Raw genomic sequence first — 19,997 nt, forward strand, 5'->3', positions numbered from 1 at the left:
AGCACCGAGGCACATCCCAGCATGGAGCCAGCGTCCAGGACACCAGTACCTACAGAGCTACTTCTCTCCATCCCTCCAGCTGGCCATAACCCCAGGAAATGGTATCACTGAAAATTGGTGACAATGAGGGGTCAGGGCTGTGCAGCAGAGCAGCTGTGCCCCTCCTCCCAGGAGACGGCATCCATCAACCACCGGCACATTCACCCTTCTCCTGACCTGGAGATGGCCATTCCCAGGCTGGGCCTGAGCCCAGGCAACCTGCTTGTCAGCTTCAGAGCCAGGCAGGAGTGGGAGGCAGGGGGAGAGTGAAAGGCAGCAGGGAAACAGAGGAGCCAGGACTGGAGGTCAGGCTGGAGGTGCTCCAGGTCAGCCCAGGGTACTTTGCTCCAACCAGAGACATGGTGGGTGATTTCAAGGTGTGCCATGTTGGGGCTGCCTTTGTTCCTCTGTGGGCAAATTTATAAATCATGAGTCAAAAAGGCATTTGATTCATTTAAACAGAAAGGACGTGATCAGGACTGTGAGACTTCAGAGAAGATCAAAGGTTTAAAAATGATCCCCAGGAGAAACAAGAATTATTTAGGCAGGAAATAATGAGATGAAATTAAGAGGGTATTTAGGCTGCACATGAGGAAGAAGAAAGGAAGTACAGTGAAGCCCCTCTTCCCTGCACAGCACTGCATGGGCAGCAGGGGCTTCCTGGAGTGCAGCCAAAGACCAGGGGCATCCCACCAGCATCCCCCTGCCTGGCAGGAGAGGCAGGATGTGAGCTCCTGCCCTGGCCATGCATCGGCCACCCACCACTGCAGGCAGCTCACGCACCTTAAGCTCCACAGATCCCCCAGTCACAGATCAACACTCTTTCCCCATGAAACTGCCACCACGGGATGGTTCCAGGCCTCCAAAGGAAAGGAAACCTGTCATCTTCCCTTGGCAGGGAAAATCCTGCCCAACAGCCTTTCCACTCCGTGTCCCTGCCTTTGCAGGGGTCCATGCCAAGGTCTGAAAGGGGCTGTCCCTATGGGGGATGGTTGGGACAGGGGACTCCCAGCCCGAGAAACAACAAAAGGCAGGAGGGGGAAGGGAGAAAGGGCAGAAAATAGAGAACAAAGTGCCTAGGGGCAGTGTAAATGCTCCTTCAAGTCCCTACTTCCAAGGACATCATGTCCCCCATGGAGAATGTCTCGCAAAGACCCCTGTCCCCTCCGGCACAGGCAGCACCTCCTCCCGCTCGGCCGCAGCCATCGTTGCAGGATCGCATCCCGCAGCACTCACAGCTTGCTTGTCTCTCACCACCCTCCCTTGGAGCCACGAACAAAGACGGGAGCGGCGCGGCAGAACGGCCGGACCAGCTGGGGAGGGTTTAACCATCGTGGCCCATATGTGCTGAAATACCCAGACATATTGGGGTTGTGTTTAAAGGAACAGTCCCAGCTTTCTTGCAGAAAGCCGTTGCTTTTCCAAAGCGAGCGTCAAGTTTTACCTTGGGCCTTTGCAAAAAAGGCTGGGTGGGTTTTTAGCAAAATCACGAAAAGATAAAACATTTAAAGCAAGAAGTATATAAGCAAGGTTTTTGAATACTTAATATCTGGCAAAAATATTTTTTCCATTTTCCCAGCCAAGCCCAAAGTAGGGAAATCGACGGGAGAAAGCATCTCCTTATTTTATCAGCCCCATGCTGTGCAGAGGCATCTCCACTATGCAGTAACTTACAGTGGCTGAAGCACAGCTTGGATTGGAGCTGAGAGATTGTCTTGGACCGACCATGGACAACTTCTCTGGCTCAGCCCTTCCTCCAAGGAAGTTAACATAAAAGCTGCAGCTACACTTGATTAATTCCAGGCATTTGGTAACTGGAGACAAACCTCTGCAATGCAAGAGGAACTTACGTTCCCTCCCAATGTGTGAATCAGAGCCACCACTTCAGTGCACGCTGCTTATTTTGTGTAACAAACACAGCTCCTTTGTGTAAGGTGTAGTATTAGACACAGGTACAAAATGAGGCATGAATGATAATGCAACATCACCTGGCACAACCACAACACAGCACGGACTGGGAATGAACAGAAAAACACAAAGGTGTGCAGAAAGGTTGTATTTCCCGGTGTTAATAGTAAACGCAGTGGTCTAAGAAGGTAAAAGAGTGGACAGCAGATACCTTGGAGGAAAAGCAGAAGTATTTTGGACTGAAAGAGGAGAGGGGGACCAGGTGCATAGTCTGGGGGCTGTGCCAGGCTGCCATCCCCCAGGAATCTCCTTGGCTCTGCTCTCTACCCCACAGGGGAGTACCCCAGCAGAGCCCCTGAAGCTTTCACTCCTCAACGGGTGTTCCTGTGTGCTTAGGGAACCCCCTTGGGCACCTGCGAGAGTCCTGTGACAAAAACAAACAGCTGTTTATTTGAAAAGAGGTTCAATTTAATGAGCCAGGGCTATGATACAACACTTAGGGGACATGGAAAGCAAACACCCATCCTCCTTGATAAATAGCAGCCACGACCCAGCTATGTTCTCTCAGTTTTAGGACATACTCTTTGTCTTCCCAGGCAGCATTTCAAGGGTTAAGGACAGGGTAGGTAATGCAGGCTGTGTCAGGGCAGGAGCTCAGCCTGCTAAGTCCTCACTAGGCATCACTATCCACCCTTATGGACAGTTTTTCCATATATGGTTGGAAAGGTTGTTTTCAGAGAAAATCAGTGCCACCTTCTCTGTATTAGTGTATAATGGGGCAACTGAGGCACAGAGAGGTTGAAGTGACTTGCCTGACATCACCCAGCACATGACAGAACCAAAATGAAGCCCACAGACTCCAGACTGCCAGGCCAGTGCTCTGCTGTTCCCTTGGCCAGGCAGTCTTCTCTCTGAGGATTAAATCTCTCCTCTGGATACTTAAGAGGGCACAATACCACTGCAGAATAACATGGATTGCAAAGCAAGTCCCTGGTCCCCATTTTAGAGCAGACCTGCATGTAGATGGTTTTAGTACCCCCTTAGGAGATCTCTCTCTTAAAATTGCGCTTGAAGATTTCCATTAAAATTACCACACTGTTCCCTCAGGTGTGGGTGGCACACCTTGTAGCAGCCACTCTGGAATGGCACGCAGTCCTTAAAACACTCCACAGTGAGACTCATACTGGAGACAAATAGTTGATCGAAAGGCCTATGAAGGGTGTATGTCCAAGGAACTCAGTCCACTGAGCTGACCCATTTTGTGCAATGTCTGCAGAGAAACAAGGACGTCCAAGGCTTGGCCTAAGGTTCCTCAGGTCAGGAATATCCAGCTAAAAGACAAAACAGGAATTTTCTTCAATTCCTGCAGCTTTCAAGTATCTAGTCATATCTTCATTGAATGCAGAAGAGCCACAGATTAATACAAATGGCCTTCTTCGACAGGAATTTATTATTGTCTTCATCAAGTCTTCATTGAGACGACCAGTATATGTGTTTTCTTGATAGCTCCAAGGAAGTTTTTCCAGTGAAGTTTCCTGAAAAGGCAAAAGGGTTGCCGTGTGTCATGTTAAAAAGGACAGCTGATTGCTTACAGGCAAATCTCTCTCCTCTCCTCAGAGTACTGCACAGGATGCTTTCACCCTTGTGACACCATGTGGGTAGCACTGACCCTTCCTGAGAGCTGCATTCATCTTCCAAAGCCCAGATGAAATCTCTCCCTGCCATGGGACCTGGCCACTTGCTCAGGTTGGACTGAACAAAACCAGAGTGTAACTATCACTAATAAATGCTACAGAACCTTCTCCCTAGACAACCACCTCCCAGTGCATCTTTCTTATTCCCAAATCCTAGATCCCAAGTCTATTTCTCTCTATTGCCTCTCCCATTCCCAAGTCTCTTTCAGTCCCATCCCCCTTGACCAAAACTGAAAGAATCTAGCTCTGCTCCAAACACAGCTCTGATCCCATGAGAAGTGTTTAGGTCCCGTGGCATTAGAGCCAGTGGGGACTCCCCCACTGCTATTAATCAGGAGGTGCTCAGATGTGGTGGTGACAGGCAGCAGAGTGAAATACAGACACAGACAGATATATAATCCCAAGAGGGAGGATGCACGAGCCAGTCTTGGACTACCACAAGCCTGCTAAGAGAAGAGGAGAAAGGGAGAGATGCATACACAGTGCAGACAGTGTTGACAGGGGTCAGGTGGGTTTCTTGCCCTTTGCTGATTGAATTTCAAGACCTCCACATGCTCAAGACAGCACTCAAGAGTTTAAATACCCTGAAAAGGGTATTTAAGCCGTGTCACCAGAGACAATTATGGTTATGCTCCTACAGAGCAGCTGAGGGGGTGTCCAAGTCACCAGTACTTTTCCCTCTACCAAATCTCAACTTGCTGAGGCCACATGTGGAACAGAATGTAAGAGGCAGTTCCACTGTGAGAGATACAAAAAATGATTCATCCGAGAAACTAAAAATGCACTGGGATTCATTCCCTTAGCATAAATAATTCTTTCTATATCCTCCCTGCAATGAATCCTTATTTCTGACAGAAATAATTTTTAACCATCAAATCCATGCAGAACACAGGCAACTTTGGGACCAAATGGAAATGAAAAGACTGCTCAAAACGTAAGACCACTGAGAGGTATGCCCTCATCCCATGAACGTGGCAGAAAAGTAATTTTACAGAGGGGTAAACAACTTTTAGAAGTTTAAAAATGGGTCAGCAAAAAAAAAATAATTGCTGGGAAGTTGGTGGTAGCATACCAGAAAAAGAGAGCTCTGGTCATAAGCAATGAATGGAGGATAAGGACAGATTAAGGCACTGGTATTAGGAAAGAAAAAAATAGTTTATTTGCTGTTTAGATGCAGCAACAACTGTTTGAAGTGGGGGGAATAATCAACAGTGACTACAAAACAGCAAAACAACAGAATAGCTCCCAAGAGAGGGACAAGCAGTGATGGCCACCTCCCTGAAATTCTCCAGACTAGTAACACTGTAAACACACGTAGCAGGTTTAACCACAGCAGCCACCAGATCACAAAGTAGCCTGGATGACTTAGAATTAAGATCGTGCTCACAGAGAAGTGGAGGAGGCAGAGGCTCACCCAGCACACAGAACCCTCGCAGGAACGTGCTTCATGCCTATTTATTTACCTGGCTTAGGATATAAAATATTCTGATGTTCCAGTATCGAGCCAAATCCTGCAGAAGAGGTTTCAAATAAATTTTGTCAAAGGTAGGGAAGCAGCCAACAAGAGTCACAAAGGTTTCATCCTCTTCATTATCTGTTATGGACTGGAGGATGGGAAGCATTGGTGCAAGGCCGGTGCCAGAAGCCAGCATGAGGAGTTCTCCATACTAACAACAGAACAGAGAATTTGGAATGAGCTGTGGTGGCTGGAAATCGATGTGCTTATGGTCAGGTCCTCCTTGCTGCCACGCTGGTAAAGGGTCCCTTGAGAGACAACACATCAGAAGGTCATGCACTGGTAAATTCAAATCTCAGAATGTATTTTTCTGCAAAGGATTACAGATAGCACTTCCAGGGTTTATATCTCAAATTTAGTGAAGCTGAATTTTACCCATATATAATAATTTATCCTAACTCTAGCCTTGATTTCAAACAACTTCTGTTTCAGTTTCAATTCTGCAGTACACTCTGCCAACCCACTGTGTGTTTTCTCCCACTGGAAATGCTCCCTGTGTTTGTCTTGGATGCTGCAAAGTACAATCCTGAAGGACCTCTGGAAGAAACAGGTTCTTCTCCATCCTGATCCACATGTCTTCCTGGTGCATTATCTCAATTTTCTCAGAGCTACCAGCAGCACATAGAGCTTTCCATCTCCAAGGGGGAACATTCACTCTACTTGGAATAAGGATGTTCAGGCAGTAAGGTGTTGTGTATAGCAGGACAGAAGGTTCCCAGCACTTTCCCAGGCTGCCAGCCAGTGTGCACCAGTGCTAGAACTGGGACCTAAACCCCTCAGAGGCTGCTTGTGCTCTGTTTTGACTTGGCATTTTTTTGTGAATTGATCTGATCTGCCTGAATTGGAGTCCTGTTCTACTGGCAGCAAGTACAGATAAACAAACATTTTACTATAAAACTAATACTCAGAACCTGTGTTATAATTCCTAAATAATAAACAGTTTTTCACAGCAAGTTGTTTTAAAGATTGCTCAGGTGCTTTGCAAACTGCATGCACACAGATCACACACCACAGCATCACAGAATATGCTGAGTTGGAAGGGACCCACCAGGATCCTCAAAGTCCAACTCCTGGTCCTGCACAGAAGACCACTTCTAGGCAAGATTGCTATGTTCTGTCCCAAATGATTATCTGGAAGCTTTTAAAAAGAGAAGGGAACAGTGACCTAAACCAGCAAGGAGAGTATTTCAGGAAGCAGGACACAATTGATATGCATAGAGCTCAGCTACTCAGATTTTACAGCCTTACTTTTGTTGGGGGGAGCAGGGAAAGGAAGCCAAAAAACCCACAAGGCTTTGGGATCTTAATGACCAGTGTTTCAGTTTTGCTCCTCATTTGAAAGGTCAGAATTAAGTAACCACATTAGTATGTGTGAGAAGTCTCCCCCTGAAACAGGATCTGCCTTTCTTTGCAGCCAGCCTGGTATCGGCAGGTGGGATCAGCGTTTGTGGAGTGGCTGAGTGACCTGACACCTCACTGGAGCTGCTGCAGTTCAGGGAATACCCAAGAGAGAGAGAAGAAGATTAACACCTCCCCTTTGCTCACCCAAGAGAGAAGAAGATTAACACCTTCCCTTCTCTTGTGCTCAGTGACAAAATAGCAAGGTGGGTCAAACCAGGCGAAAACAGATCCACAGTCATTGCTGGTGGAAAGTAAGTTCCCTTTGTCAAGCACGTCAGGAACTTCTAATGCAAATGATGAACACAGAGGCTTGATAATATTTTCCAGCCTCCCATCTACCTCCCTCTCCTCTTCCTCCTTAAATATTCTGCAGTTCAATAAGGTGTACGTGCTCCAACTGACTGCTAATGCTGTAGCACTGTACAGTAACCCAGGAAGTCCCTAAAATAATAATGAAAACAGCAATCAAATTGATGTCTTCCCTTTAGAGTATTGAACAAAGCTGGCTGCCACAAGGTGAAGCATCCTATGTCTCTTAGGGAACTAACCTTATTAGGTTGATATGGGAACCCTCCAAACGGCCCACGCCAAAAGACCATGTCTCCTTTTTTCCACGTTTTTATGTATTGTGACATCAGCCCAGCTTCATAGCACTAATAAAAAACATTGCACAAAAGAAAAGAATAATTATACTCAGTTGGAAAGTTTCCCAGCTTAAAGTCAATTATAAAGTTATCTACATTTAAACAAAAAGGGGACAGAAAAACATTTTGTGTGTTTAAAAAGAAAGATTTTTCTGTTTAAAAAAATAACTCAGACTTATACCCAAAACAAAGACATTTAAATTAAATCACATTGGATCCACTCCAGCCTGACTATAATGTAAACACAACCCCCTCTCACGCAGTCTGAATTTCCAAAACTGGAAAAAGCTTATCAGAGTTCTTGCTTACAAAGCACACAGAGAAGAGTGTCTTGAATGCAAAGCACAGTCCAGGCCTTCAAGTGTTCTCCAAATCCCAGGGTTTGGGGTCTGGAAATGCCCTCTGGGTACTGTTAGTTATATAAACACTGCATAGCTCTTGCTTTATTTCAGTCTCTTAGATGCTGTGCTGATATAATTAGTGACCCAAAGCCAGGTTTCTAATTTGTAAAACCCTCGTTTTCAGAACAGATCATCTGGATGCTACGGGATGCCTCCACATTTTCAAAAGAATATGTTAATGTTGGCCTCATGGAAGAAAAATATTAGCAAAAAAACCTGCCTTACTTTCTACCAGCCACAAACAATATTATCCAGGCTGTTGCCTGCAGGAATGCTGATCTCAATCCTGACTGATGAGAAAGGGTTGGTGCTTGCTAGAAACAGCAGGGAGGAGAGGCTGGAAAATAAAGGGCTCATCCAAGGCAACTTGTTGCTATTTGCCATATGTACATCCATGCCCTGTATGTATGACCACTTTATGATTAAATAGAACAAATGTGAGCAAAAGAGCGGCCATGGTCCGGGATGTGGCCGGAAAACAAGGACTGGTCCAAACAGCAAGAGCAGGAAAGCCCAAGAGCTGCGGCTCACAAGCGGTCTGGTGCAGAGGTGATGCCACAGATAAGCCTGGGGAAGGGCAACACAACCGAAGGTCAAAAGATGGGATTTGATATAAGCCTTTGACGACTCCAGCCTACACAAAAGCAGCGTATTTTGGGGTATTTTCTGCACACAAACTGGAGAGAAGCCCAGCTCCACACCCCAGTGCCTTGGCTGGCCACCAAGCTGCACTGCAGGCAAACAAAATTGGTGAACCACAAAGCAGCTCAGAAAGAGTGAGCATGTGCTTGTGCTTGCAAGCAGAGTTAGGTAATAAAGAACAGAGACGCTCCTCCCCTCCTAACACCTCACTTAAACCTGAAGAACTATTAGCACCAGTTGCTACAGTCAAAAGGTAAATCAAATACACATCCAGGCTCTGAGTTACTGTCAGAAACATTTTATGTTCAGAGGGCTCTGGGCAGGCGCTAAGTCTCACACAAGGAGTGTGCAGTTGCATCAAAGGAGCATGTTTTATACCTCCCTTCTTCAAATACATATGGAAACTCAAGGCAAGGGTAGAAAAGTCAGTCCCACTTACTGCCTATTCCCAAAGGACCTGGGTAATGGAAACTAAAACAATCCTCCTTTCACCAAAATTATTTCCAAAAAAATCGAAGTGAGAAGTGATTGAGTGGGTTTAGAACCCAATTTTTCTAAATAAAAAGAAAAAAAATAATTATCTCCCGGGGGAAAACTTCTACACCCAGTTTTACATGGAGAGAAACCCTAGCATTATAAAATCACTCAAAAAGAGGGTTATGCTCTGTAAATGGCAACTCCCTCACTCTTAACTGTAGTATCACACATGCAATGCTATAATAACAGGAGAGAGAAGTGTTTGAACAGTGCTTGGATTGCATAGTAATAATAATAATAATATAGTACTTTCCAAAATTGTCTGAATAGTGTGAAATATACCACAACCTACAGAGTGAGTTATAAAAATGGCTGCTTTACACTGGGTGTTACCAACCTCTTTTGTCACTGCCCGAGAATAACTATAGCTCCTTTTGGGATGAAAGGTTCTATATAAAGGAAAGGTATCATTACAATCATTACTATTATTATTGAAATGCAAAACCTGTGAGTAATGAGCCGCTATACATGAAATTTCACAGTCATCCTGTGAACGTATCCTATTAATGCAACTCAAATGTAATACTTCTCTCCCCTACCACTCACCAATTGCCACAAGAATGGGGAAATGACCCTCCCACAGGTGTCCTACAGAAGCTGTTCACTTCTCTAAAGACCGGGGTTTGTATTTCAATGCATAATAAACCCCAAAAACATGAAATCCTGGAAGACAGGCAGAGGGCAAGCAGTCATCCTCTGCAAGCCACCTGGGATACCCAGCTCTCTGGATTTCACACCTGTACTGAAGTCTGTGTCTGCCCTGAGGAATCATCAGTGACATACAAATGCAGTATTGGAAAAATGTTCTTCCAGTCGATATTTGCCACACAAAGTAGTAATATATGAGGGCCCTGCAGGCTTTATTCAAACCTCCTATAAAATAATTTTGAACTCAAGCAACGCTTTGTGGTAACCTCCAGAAGGGCCAAGACACTTGTCCCAGTCAGGGCTCTGCCATTCCATCCACCCTGATAGATGCAGCCTGTGTCCATGGGACGCCTTTCTGCCCGTGGAGACCCTCTCACACTGCAGCTCCAGAGCCCTGCCCACACACCAGGAACAGCTGCTCTCTGTTCCACTGTCTGTCTACATTTTTAACCAAACTGACATTTTTTTCTGTGGGGTGTTCTTGGAGTCAAATACAGTGGGAAGGATAAGGGCTGGGCAAATACTTCCCGAAGTCAGTGGTTCAACTGGGCTGACAACTGGGTGCGATTTCAAAGACAGACTGAAAAGGCAAAATTATACGAGAGAAGCAGAATGGGCACCTCTTTCCACCTGGTTGACTGGTAGGCACCCAAGAGGTTCTCCCAAGTGCTTAACAGGGCTTCTGTTGCAAAGCCCTTGTTTGTGTGTCACCTTTCTCTGCTTTCAGTTTTGTGGGAAAAACTGCAATTTTTATCAACAAAGCACAACCATTTCAAAACAAGACAGAAACAGTCCATGAGGGATTTGAGAGTCTCACTCCAAGTGCTGCCAGCGTGCTTGGTTCCTAAAGAAAACACAGTCCCCAGCACCTTAGACTCTACTCCATATTGTCCGGGCTTACTTACTTTAATTAGAACTTCAAAATAACCTTCTGCATTCCCAGGGCTGATCGGAGTATAGGCTCGCTGGACCTCCAAACCATTCACCACTCCCCTGAGAAGATAAAGAGGAACCCACTGTGACTTAGGCCATTGGGGATTACCAAACTCCTGCAGCTCTCCGGGGAGACAGGGCAGGCAGCAGGTCCTCTTCCCAGTGGCCCAGCCTGTGCACAGATGCAAAACACTTCCCTTCCGCAGGTAAAAATCCAGGGGGAACATAGTGGCTTAAAGGCATCTTTTGTTTTCCCGGTGGTGGCCCCAACTGTACCACATCCAGCTCTGGGACACACCCCTGGAAGGGTGTTTGAGCTGCTTTGTGAGAAATAGTTGAATGTGCAAGAGCGGCAAAGGGGGGAGAAAACACTTCCATGCTTGAGTCTGCTGTTCCTTTTGAGCTGGGGTCACTTTCTGTGTCCAGTCAGCATCTGGTAATTAAATAACAAAAACCAGGGCACAGCCTTGACCTGAGGTCTTGTCAATATAGACTGTATTTTCCTGTAAGTCTTATAGAATATATCCACCCTGCTCTTTACTACTGACCACGAGAATTGATTGAAGTGACCAAACCTTTTTCTCTGCTGCCTGATGAGACAGGGCTGGAAGGAGGAGCATGTGCTGGCAGCAGAAACCAGCTGCACACATCAGCTCTTAACCTACTAGTAACGTCAACAGAGGCAGATCAATGGCATCGTAACAGGACTTTTCCTATCTGGCAGTGATCACCACAGATGGCTGAGAAACAGAAACTTTCCCCAAGTGGCCCCTTTCCGGCAAGCAATAAACTACACAGGAGGGTTGTTTTGCTCAAAGTCAGTCAGGCAATGCCTGGGCACTGGGATTACACCCTGGGTGCTGAAGTGCAGAGCTCTTGGGAAAGTGCAGCTCATTGTCTTCATTCCAACACGCTAGAGTAAATCATCTGTTGTAACATCTATTCTTTGAGTCTTTCTTTCTGCAAATGGATTTTCTTAATCACACCTAGTTCTTTCTGACCCACCGATGCAAGGATAATGCTGAAGAAAACTACAGCTTTGGAATGGCTTTTACCATGGAATTAGTGGAGCCAGCGAGCTCACGAGCTCTTTTCATCTGTGTCGTTGTGGAGGTACAGAAATCACGATTTGCCTGCTATGAAGCCTTTGTCTATTGACAAACCCCTACATATTAGGTTACATAATGCAGACTGTTTAACTAGCACAGAGAACAATACCTTAACACGATATGTTGTCCTAAACTCAATTGCAAGCTGCTGTTTCCCGGTAATTCAAATTTGTACTGGTAGGTGTCCTCTGTCAGCTGCTCCACCGAGCTCACGCTGAATGCAGTGAATGTATCTGGATTCAGCACTGAATTACTGCTCTGCAAGAACAACAATAAATAATTACTTGGTTAGATGGTGTCTTTTATGATTTCATTCTTCTCTGGAAGCAAACGTGCATGCTAATTTAGCAGCCGAGATACTCAGGACATGTATTAAACGCTGGGGCCCAGCGCAAATTCCAGCTCTCTGCTGATTCATTATCATGTTCTGCAGTGTGCACTTTGGAATCTTGCATTTCCCCACCACCACCACCTTCTTTTTAAATTATATTTTTTTTACACCTTACAGCAAGGTCATCCTATTATGACTCACTGCAATCATTTTCCCATGTCTAAAAACAAACAGAAATAATTCTGCTAAAAGCGCCAAGCACCGCTTTGGGGGCAACTTTGCAACCTACTGATGGCCACAGCAAACAGGAAATATTATCAGTTGTTTCAGCTGATCTTTTTTGCTTGACCCAGCATAGTTAATCTTATGTAAAAGGGCACTGACAAGCTTCAAATTACACTCTGAAGACAACTGCTCCACCACACACAATACAGCTTTTTTCAGCCTCAAAATATGAGCCTAAAATCAGGAGAAGATGAAAAAGGTGGGGAAAACAGAGCTTCTCCGAGGAAACTCTGAGAGGAGAGCTGCAGATTCAGGGCTGTAATGCGACACCAGGGAGAACTTGACACTTGGAAAATCACATTACAGCAGGGAGAGAGCAGCCAAGGGGGAGGGTGAAGCAGAGTTTGGGGAATTGCATTTACAGCCATCTCTTAAGGCACCACTTGAACCTACTGCTGCATCCCTCGCCCATCACCACAACCTCAGACCCTAACAAGTACCATCAAAGCACAGGCTCCAGGATGTGATGGAGGTAGATCGACCTGCTCCCTCTTTTCCGTGAGAAGGCTTTTGTCTTGCTTTGCCTTGGCCCTCTCCCATTGTGCAAGCTCCTTCTCGTACACGTCATAGATGCAGGGTTTGCAGCCGCCGCCGCAGCACTGGGATGGAGAAGGTTCCCGGGGTCTCAGAGACAGCCAGTCCTGCTCACTGCCACTCATTGCCTGCAAAACACAAGTCCTGCACCAAAAACAGCATGACAAAGAGCGGCATGTGCTCACCAGACCGGCATTTTTGGAGAAGGACTGACAAAATCCCTCTTGAGTATTGTGCATGTGTATCTCAGGGAAAACTCAAAACCTGGAGCTGATCTGTGCCTGAAACACCCAATTTTTTTTTGAGTGCTCACTGCTTTTGCACTGTCCAGTGCAGGAATGCCAGACATCACAGTCAGCAGCCCAGACCCTTAGTCCAGCCTCAGGCCCACCTCCCCAGCCTGGCTGCCCAGCCAAAGCCACGCTCTTTAATCCTGCTTCCTCTGCCGGGGTGATTTCCTACAAAAGAGCAGCTTGGTCACCTGGAACAGAAACATCTTAAAAATCTGCAGCTGAGTCCAGGAAAACGGGTGACAAACCCAACCACCAAGACAATGGGTAACAAACCCAACCACCAGATGTGGCCTGAGTTGTGCAGCTTTGGAAGAGGGGGAAGGGCAGTGAGCTGAAAGTCGGGTTTAGAGCCAAGGGACTTGAGGCAAACGGGGCAAAGTCTCAGGAAAACAAACTCTTTGGTTATGGGCATTGAGTCTGCCTTTAAATGTAGACTCATAGGGAAGGGCAGGAAGCACAAGAAGGGAGATTTTATCCCTTGCTCCCGGTGCTTCCAAGTGAACTGTACACATCAAACACTCCTCAAGCCAAAATCGCACTGCAGACCTCGCAGGGACCCTGCTATTTTTACACACTGGCTGGGTTAACGCTGCTCCCAATGCATTTGTGTCCGTATCCTTTGAACGCAAGGAGGTCCACAGGAAATTATGAAGCCACGGGTGACCAAGCCGAAGCAAGGGAACATTTAGCGCTTCGAGCAGCTTCACTGTCAAGGTCAATTAATTAACCTTCACCCCCGCAACACGAATACACTTATTTTAAGGATATGGAGGGAGAAGAGAGAACCAAAGGCGACTGGTCCGGCTGCCCACAGCGCCCGCTGGGGACCCCGAGCACACATGGGCTATGAACGAGGGGTAACCCCGACCCGGCCGTGGGTGAACCCGGGACCCTCAAGGCTCCAGGCTGGGCAGATTTACAGAGTTTCGAGCACTTACTGTGCGGACCCGGGGCCTGGGACACACCGCCCCGGGGGGCTCGCACACACCGCCCCGGGGGCACAGCGCCCCGGCACCTCCCACCCAGGGACGGTCTCTCAAGTGCCCCCCCGCCCCGCGGGCGAGGAGCCGCCTCTCCGCTCCCCGCCCGCCTCCCCAGTTACCCACACGGCGCCTACCCTCCGCCCGCCAGGCAATTTGCCGACTCTCCCTTACGGCGGGGCGCGCCTGCCCGCCATTGGCCGCCGCCGCCGTCAGTCACCGGGGGAGGCGATGGGGGACAGTCCCTCTCCAAGATGGCGGCGGGCGGGCGCTGAGGCGGCGGAGGGAGGAGGAGGAGGAGGATGGCAGTGGCGATGGCGGCGGGGCCGGTGGCGCTGAGGCGGGCGGGGGCGGCGGCGCGGGTCCTCACCCGCGGCATCCTCACCCGCGCGGGGCGGCCCCGCCACCGCGGGCCGCTGCCGCGCACGCCCTGGACCACGCGCGGGCCTCCGCCGGAGGTGCTGGCGCGGATGGTGGAGCGGCGGCCGGTTCGGAAGCAGGTGGAGCTGGACACCATCACGTGCGCGGGACGGCAGTACCACATACCCGGCCTGGCTTGGCCGCGCTTCCCGCCCTGGGACCGCGGCTGGCACGACCCCTGGCACTCGCTGGGGCCGCGCTACGAGGAGATGCCGCTGTACAAGGAGCGGGGGTGCTACATCTGCCACCAGGGTGTCCGAATGCTGGAAGGTACCACACACCCGCTCTGCCCCCAGCGCTGCCCCCTCCACCAGCACTCACCCTGCTCTGCCTGCCAAGGCTTCTCCTCACACAGAGTGTAAACAGAACACGGGCTGTGAAGAGCCTGCCCAGCCTCATGAGCTGCCTGGCAGCCTCGGTAACATAGTGCAGAATCACAGCATGGTTTGGGTTGGATCATCTCTGTCACCTGTGACATACCGCGTTGGGTTGTGTTTGCAGGGGTGCGGCAGGCGCAGTGGCTCACCAAGACGAAGCTGGTGGAAGGTTTGCCTCTATCCGTGCAGAGCATCCTGGACAACCCGGCCCATGGGCTGCAGGAGCACGAGGAGCGGGTGAAGGACGCGATCTCACACGCGCGGTTCTGGGACACCAGAGAGGTTGCTCCCAAGAGGGACCGTTTCTGGTGAGTCTGCAGCTGTAGGGAAAGTTTTTAACACTACAAGGAAAATTCGAACACAAACCTACTGTTGAGAGACTCACTTGCTGTGTGAAGTTGTCATCTTTAAAACAAGGCAACAACCAAAACAACCAATAAAACGCAATTTTGATGTTTACAGTAGCACTGACATAAACGCTCTGCTACATTAAAGCTGCTTTCAAGCCAAGGTCTCTATTTCACCTTGAGATCTACTTCTAGCTGATGCAGAATATCAGTTTTTAAAATAATAATTGTAAGCATTACCTCTGCCAACTTGGAACAGGATTGGTGTGTGTGATATTAATCTGCAATCTCTGTTAACTGCTTGCAAACGTTATGCTGTGATATGTTTTACATACAGTAATTTTACATCATTTGTGCCCCAGAAACGTTTGCCTGCCCTTATGATCCCATTTTTATATAAGTTTTTTTCTCCTTTTAAAGCCCAGTGCTGTTTGAAGACTTGATACATTTATGCCGGTTAATGTCTAGGAAGTATCCTGCTCTGAGTAAAAGGATGTTGGCTAGAAACTACAGGATAGCAGCAACATGGGAAAGAGGTTAGTTGCTGCCATGGTGGAAGCATTTAGCTCTTTAAGATAAGAGGGGTAACAATGCTGCCAGCTTTAAGGATGAGGACTTGGAGCAAGTTAAACAATTTCTGGAACCCTGCAGGTAATTCTTCCCGTTTTGAAAAGTGCTGTCAGCATGGGCAGCCTTGGATGATGGCAGGATATTCTCCCTGAGGACATTACTATGTCTTAGACAATATTGACAGTATGGTGGGAGAAGAGACCCAGGGCCTTGGACCTGATTGTTTGTGTGTTTGTGTCTCTCTCTGTTGTTTTTCTAAGTATGTTTAGTTAAGAACTTAATACCAGCAATTAGCATTGGTATATTAGGAGAAGAACCTACAGCTGAGCTACTATTTAAGATGGGTTTGGAGGTGAGGGGGAGAGAGTGAGCCTTGTGCAGAACAGACTTGTAAAAGGAAATGTACGTGTTTCCCTAATCTGATTTCACCAGTGTTTGAATGTAGTCTAATTTCCCTCCCCAGAATCCGTTCTCCTTCAGGTCCGTGGCCTGAATGGAATACTCATGAACTCTATGGCCCCAATACCACCAGTAGCCTCCAAGGAGGAGATCCTAGCCACCAAAGAACATGTTCTGGAGACCTTCCATCCCATCTTGCCTACAATTGATCTTCAGGAGGTGAATGTGTACAAAGAGCTCAATGACACAGGTAAATCCAGCTGTTGGTAATAATATTGTCAGTGTTTGGGTTAACCTAGAGCCCTTGTCCTTCTGTGAGGCAGCTGAGAGGGGGAATGTGTGGGAATGAGGGGACAGAGGAGCTGGGTAAAGGAGTGCAGTGCAAGCGCTCCAGACCTGTGGACTAAGCAGGACAATGGAGAAGAACTTAAACCCCAGCAAATTGCTTTAACAGTTCCTGAAGATAAAGGGAGAGAACATCGGTTGTGTAGTGTCTTACTGAGCGATTTCTGACATGACTATCTGCTGTTTAGGTTTCAGAGATGGTTATCCCTACTCTCATCCTCACACTCTGTTCTTCCTGGAGTCAGCCATCATTTGCCCTGACAGGTTCAGACCAGAACAGCTCCGTGCTAAAATGCTGATGTTTGCTTTTGGCAACGCGCTGGCCAAGGCCAAGGCGCTGTATGGGGTATGTATGGCAGGCTGCTGCTGGGCCTTTGTTCTCCCTCTAGTGCTGCAGCAAGTGGAGAGAGTCCTGAAATTCCCTTGCCGTGGCATGCTACAGTACTTCTCACATCCAAACTTCCCCATCCAAAGGTCTAACCCCAACCTTCAGGTTACTGATGTCTCCTGATCCAGAAATCCTCCGCTCAGCAACAAGTGTGTTCGTGATGTAACACGCACTGGGGTGGTAATGGGCAGGAACTAGGGAGTAAGTTCAGCTGTAAAACTCTGACCCATCCCACAGCTCAGTATTTAAATTGACACTTCATTGCTGGCTGAAGGAGGAATTTTAATTAAAATACAAAATCTACATTCAAAACTTGTTTGACTAGAGTAATTTTCTGGGCAAGGTAACAATACATTTATTAAAATCTTGGCTTTAAACCAACTCTAAGATGCAGAATCAGCAAGTACTCATACAATTTCTGTAGTAACTGGCTTTTAAAACATTCTCCCCCACCCCCTCTTCTTTTCCTAGAATGATCCCAAGGTTTTGGAGCAGCCAATAGTGGTGCAAAGCATTGGCACAGATGGCCAGCTCTTCCAGTTCATGGTGTTCCAGTTAAATACAACAGACCTTGTCTCTAACGATGGCATAAAAAATCTAGTGTGGATTGACTCCGATCAGAAACTGTATGAAACAGCCCAGTGTGTTCCAAAAATCAAGAAGAGAGTTGTAGTGGTAAGCAAACCTTTGGAAATGGTCCTTGAAATCCTGCCCTTTCACCTTGGCAGGAGGTTTGAGAGCTGGTGCAGAGCTGCAGCAGGTTTTAAACCAGCTGAAGGGACCTGACACGGGCACTGGCCTAGTTGTTCCCTAAGCAGGTGTTCCTGAGGGGAACGGTTCCTGAGTGTTTGTAGTGCTGATGTGCCACATGCCAAGCTTAATATGAACTCCTGTGTACAGATATCCCTGTCTGTAATCCACCATCTCATAATATGCTTGTTTAAAACCAGCCCCGGTGAAGGAAGTGCTTACATGCTACTGTCAGCCTTGCTGTAAACAGAGCACGGGGCTGTCAGCACTGGTTATACTGGGAGGGCATCTCACTGATGGTCAGAGGGATTCGGCTCTCTGAGACTGACACCAGTGGAAGTACCCCCACACAAACCCCTCTGGGGAAGAGAGCACAATTTAGAAGCTACCACGCCTGAAAGTCTTATTCAAGCATGTTTAAAGCCGTTGTTTGTCTACATTAATCACTTCACTGCAAACTGAGCATCCGTGTCTTTTTCTCTGCAGAAGCCCGTTGGAATTCATGGCTTTCAGCCAGACACATTCAAGAAGTTTCTGGCACTGTATCTGCATGGAACTGTGTGAAATTCAGCTCAAATGAAAATACTTCACCAACTGTACCTGCTGCTTCTCTTTGCCAGAACCATCACATAATTAAAGAAAGGTGGATTAATTTACTTTTAAAAATAAATTATATCGTTACTGAAAGTAAAATATTTTTTTTAAACTAAATAGTGCATGAAGAAACTCTTTCATTTTAGGGGCTCACCTCTGAATTTGGGTTAGAGAAGCCATCAAATGCATCTTCCTGCACTCTTCCTCCATTGCCTGGAAAGAACATAAGCCAGTCATTATTCCTCTGCGCAGGCTCTGCTCTCAGTGAGCTTCTGCACAGAGCCAGACTCAAACCTATTCCTGAGGTTGCTTTGAGTCCCTCTGAATGCAGAAGAGACTTACAAAGCTTCAAGGGGGGAGCCTGAGACATGAGCCTTTTTCATTCTGCCTGGCTTTGACTTTGTTTTACTCCTGGCTGCTGCGGGATGCGTCGTGCTGCCCTGTGCTTAGTTCCCAAAGCACTTAATCGGAGAGATTGCTTTGTTGGATCTGTAGAACCGCAGTTCTTTTATCCCCCAGTCCTGGATGAAGAGACCTCTGCGTTTGGGGGGAAAGTGGTGTAGAATGTAGCGTGAAACTTTGGTGCCTGTAGCTGGTATTTGCTGCTAAAAATACAAAGGAAGAATTTCTTCCTGCCACACAGAGTTAACTGAGCAGGAAGCGTATTCTTTTTAACATGGGGGGATTAGTGTGGGTTTTGTAAAATGAAAGCTAAATTAGCTGCAGCCAAATGTAGAATGTTTTGCAGTTCTGATACCCTCCAGCACATGGGAAAGAAGAGGACAGCCTGTGCTATTTTAAGGTGTGGAAGAGCATATTTCCAAGAAATTCATCTCTCTTCAGTGTCTTGTGTCAGAGGCTGGTCTTGCTTTGTGGTCTCTGACCACCTGGATGAACACCCCAGTTGTGTGTTCCAGTCCATCAGGCAGCTCCACTCTGCAGGTTTCAGCCAACATCCACCAGTCACATTTGAGAACAACAGTTGCACCCCGTAAACTGGGTTGCGGGAGCTGTACATTAAATTAACAAATCCCTCAATAGTTAGGAGAAATGCTTGAAAGAGAAATAATCTAGTAAGAGTTGCACTGATCTGAATTGTGTTAATCCTGCCTGCTCAAGGGATGCCTAGTTCAGCTCATCAGTGTAAATCTGCTGAGGTCTGTGGTTTGCATCCTGGTATTTGGGAATATATTTTAGTACACCCGTGCTCTGTGGAGCCTGTAGGTGTTTGTTTCTCGGGCTGTTGGTTCCCTGCTGTGTCACATGGACCCTGCTTGACATCCCTTCGCTCTTCTGGCTTCGGATCATTACCCGTCCTAGGGAGGAAGCCCTGTAGGGCAGCCAGCTGCCTGTTCGCATTCCTGAGCAGAGAGGTTCCCTGAGGAAGCCTGCTGGAAAAACATCTGTGGTGGGGAGGGGGCTTGGAGAGGTGAAACACCTCCCTTGCTCCTAGTAGATGTGGGAACCTGTGTGTAGATGGTCTGTGAGGGAAAAAGTCCCTACAGATGCTTTTACCTCTCAACAAAGACATCTCTGTCAGGGCAGGCAGCAGAAGAGGAGGGAGCAGGGGAAGCTGGAATCCTGTCTCCAAACTGAGCAAAGACAAAGCATGAGCACAGGGAGGGATGGATAAAGGCAGAGCAAAGGAAGTTTTAAAAAATGGTGGAAGCAGTGAGACAGATCTGTGGGAAAACAAGGCTTCAGAGGTTTTGTGAGGCATCAGGAAGCTGCTGGAGGTGAGGGGATCACACGCAAGCATGGAGGCCGTGTCTCTGGTTTGCTCAGGGCAGAGCTGGTCTCACCCGAGGCCAGGGCGAAGCAGCACTCACGTGTTGCTGGAAAGAGCAGCTGATCCTCATGCAGGGTTTGCACCTCTGAGGTCCTGCAGGGGAGCTCAAGGGGGGCAGAGTGG

The 19,997-nt window shown here is 47.6% G+C and overlaps 2 protein-coding genes across 11 annotated transcripts; one reads left to right on the forward strand and one right to left on the reverse strand.

Moving 5' to 3' along the window:
* Window positions 1-2,397: 2,397 nt before the first annotated feature.
* LOC108492868 (NADH-cytochrome b5 reductase-like) lies at window positions 2,398-14,294 on the reverse strand. 10 transcript variants are annotated; one of them, XM_017805683.1, is made up of 8 exons: window positions 14,266-14,294; window positions 12,529-12,750; window positions 11,582-11,730; window positions 10,336-10,423; window positions 7,107-7,211; window positions 6,898-6,999; window positions 5,105-5,308; window positions 2,398-3,482 (listed from the first exon to the last, which is right to left on the reverse strand). In XM_017805683.1, the coding sequence occupies exons 1-8, from the start codon at window positions 14,272-14,274 to the stop codon at window positions 3,279-3,281; spliced, it is 1,083 nt and encodes a 360-aa protein (XP_017661172.1). In that variant the 5' UTR covers window positions 14,275-14,294; the 3' UTR covers window positions 2,398-3,278. The 10 variants fall into 10 exon arrangements, with proteins under 10 accessions (XP_017661172.1, XP_017661176.1, XP_017661174.1 ...); XM_017805687.1 differs by lacking the exon at window positions 14,266-14,294 and adding an exon at window positions 14,033-14,177; XM_017805685.1 differs by lacking the exon at window positions 14,266-14,294 and adding an exon at window positions 14,022-14,177.
* Window positions 14,183-18,202, forward strand: MRPL37 (mitochondrial ribosomal protein L37). Its single transcript, XM_017805680.1, has 7 exons — window positions 14,183-14,585; window positions 14,817-15,000; window positions 15,460-15,575; window positions 16,073-16,258; window positions 16,542-16,699; window positions 17,213-17,416; window positions 17,978-18,202. The coding sequence occupies exons 1-7, from the start codon at window positions 14,198-14,200 to the stop codon at window positions 18,053-18,055; spliced, it is 1,314 nt and encodes a 437-aa protein (XP_017661169.1). The 5' UTR covers window positions 14,183-14,197; the 3' UTR covers window positions 18,056-18,202.
* Window positions 18,203-19,997: the final 1,795 nt, after the last annotated feature.

The sequence above is a fragment of the Lepidothrix coronata genome, unplaced genomic scaffold (assembly GCF_001604755.1).
Source record: "Lepidothrix coronata isolate B3197 unplaced genomic scaffold, Lepidothrix_coronata-1.0 Scaffold12, whole genome shotgun sequence".
Taxonomy (NCBI): domain Eukaryota; kingdom Metazoa; phylum Chordata; class Aves; order Passeriformes; family Pipridae; genus Lepidothrix; species Lepidothrix coronata.

Excerpts from the sequence above, each read along its gene's own strand:
- MRPL37 (XM_017805680.1), top strand. The coding sequence starts at position 14,198 with ATGGCAGTGGCGATGGCGGCGGGGCCGGTGGCGCTGAGGCGGGCGGGG. Across the intron at positions 15,001-15,459 it reads CCCAAGAGGGACCGTTTCTG|CCCAGTGCTGTTTGAAGACT; the intron begins GTGAGTCTGCAG and ends CTCCTTTTAAAG. Across the intron at positions 16,700-17,212 it reads AGGCCAAGGCGCTGTATGGG|AATGATCCCAAGGTTTTGGA; the intron begins GTATGTATGGCA and ends TTCTTTTCCTAG.
- LOC108492868 (XM_017805681.1), bottom strand. The coding sequence starts at position 12,861 with ATGCACAATACTCAAGAGGGATTTTGTCAGTCCTTCTCCAAAAATGCC. Across the intron at positions 7,212-10,335 it reads ATTTTGAAGTTCTAATTAAA|TGCTATGAAGCTGGGCTGAT; the intron begins GTAAGTAAGCCC and ends GTTTTTTATTAG. Across the intron at positions 3,483-5,104 it reads TATTTTATATCCTAAGCCAG|GAAACTTCACTGGAAAAACT; the intron begins GTAAATAAATAG and ends TTGCCTTTTCAG.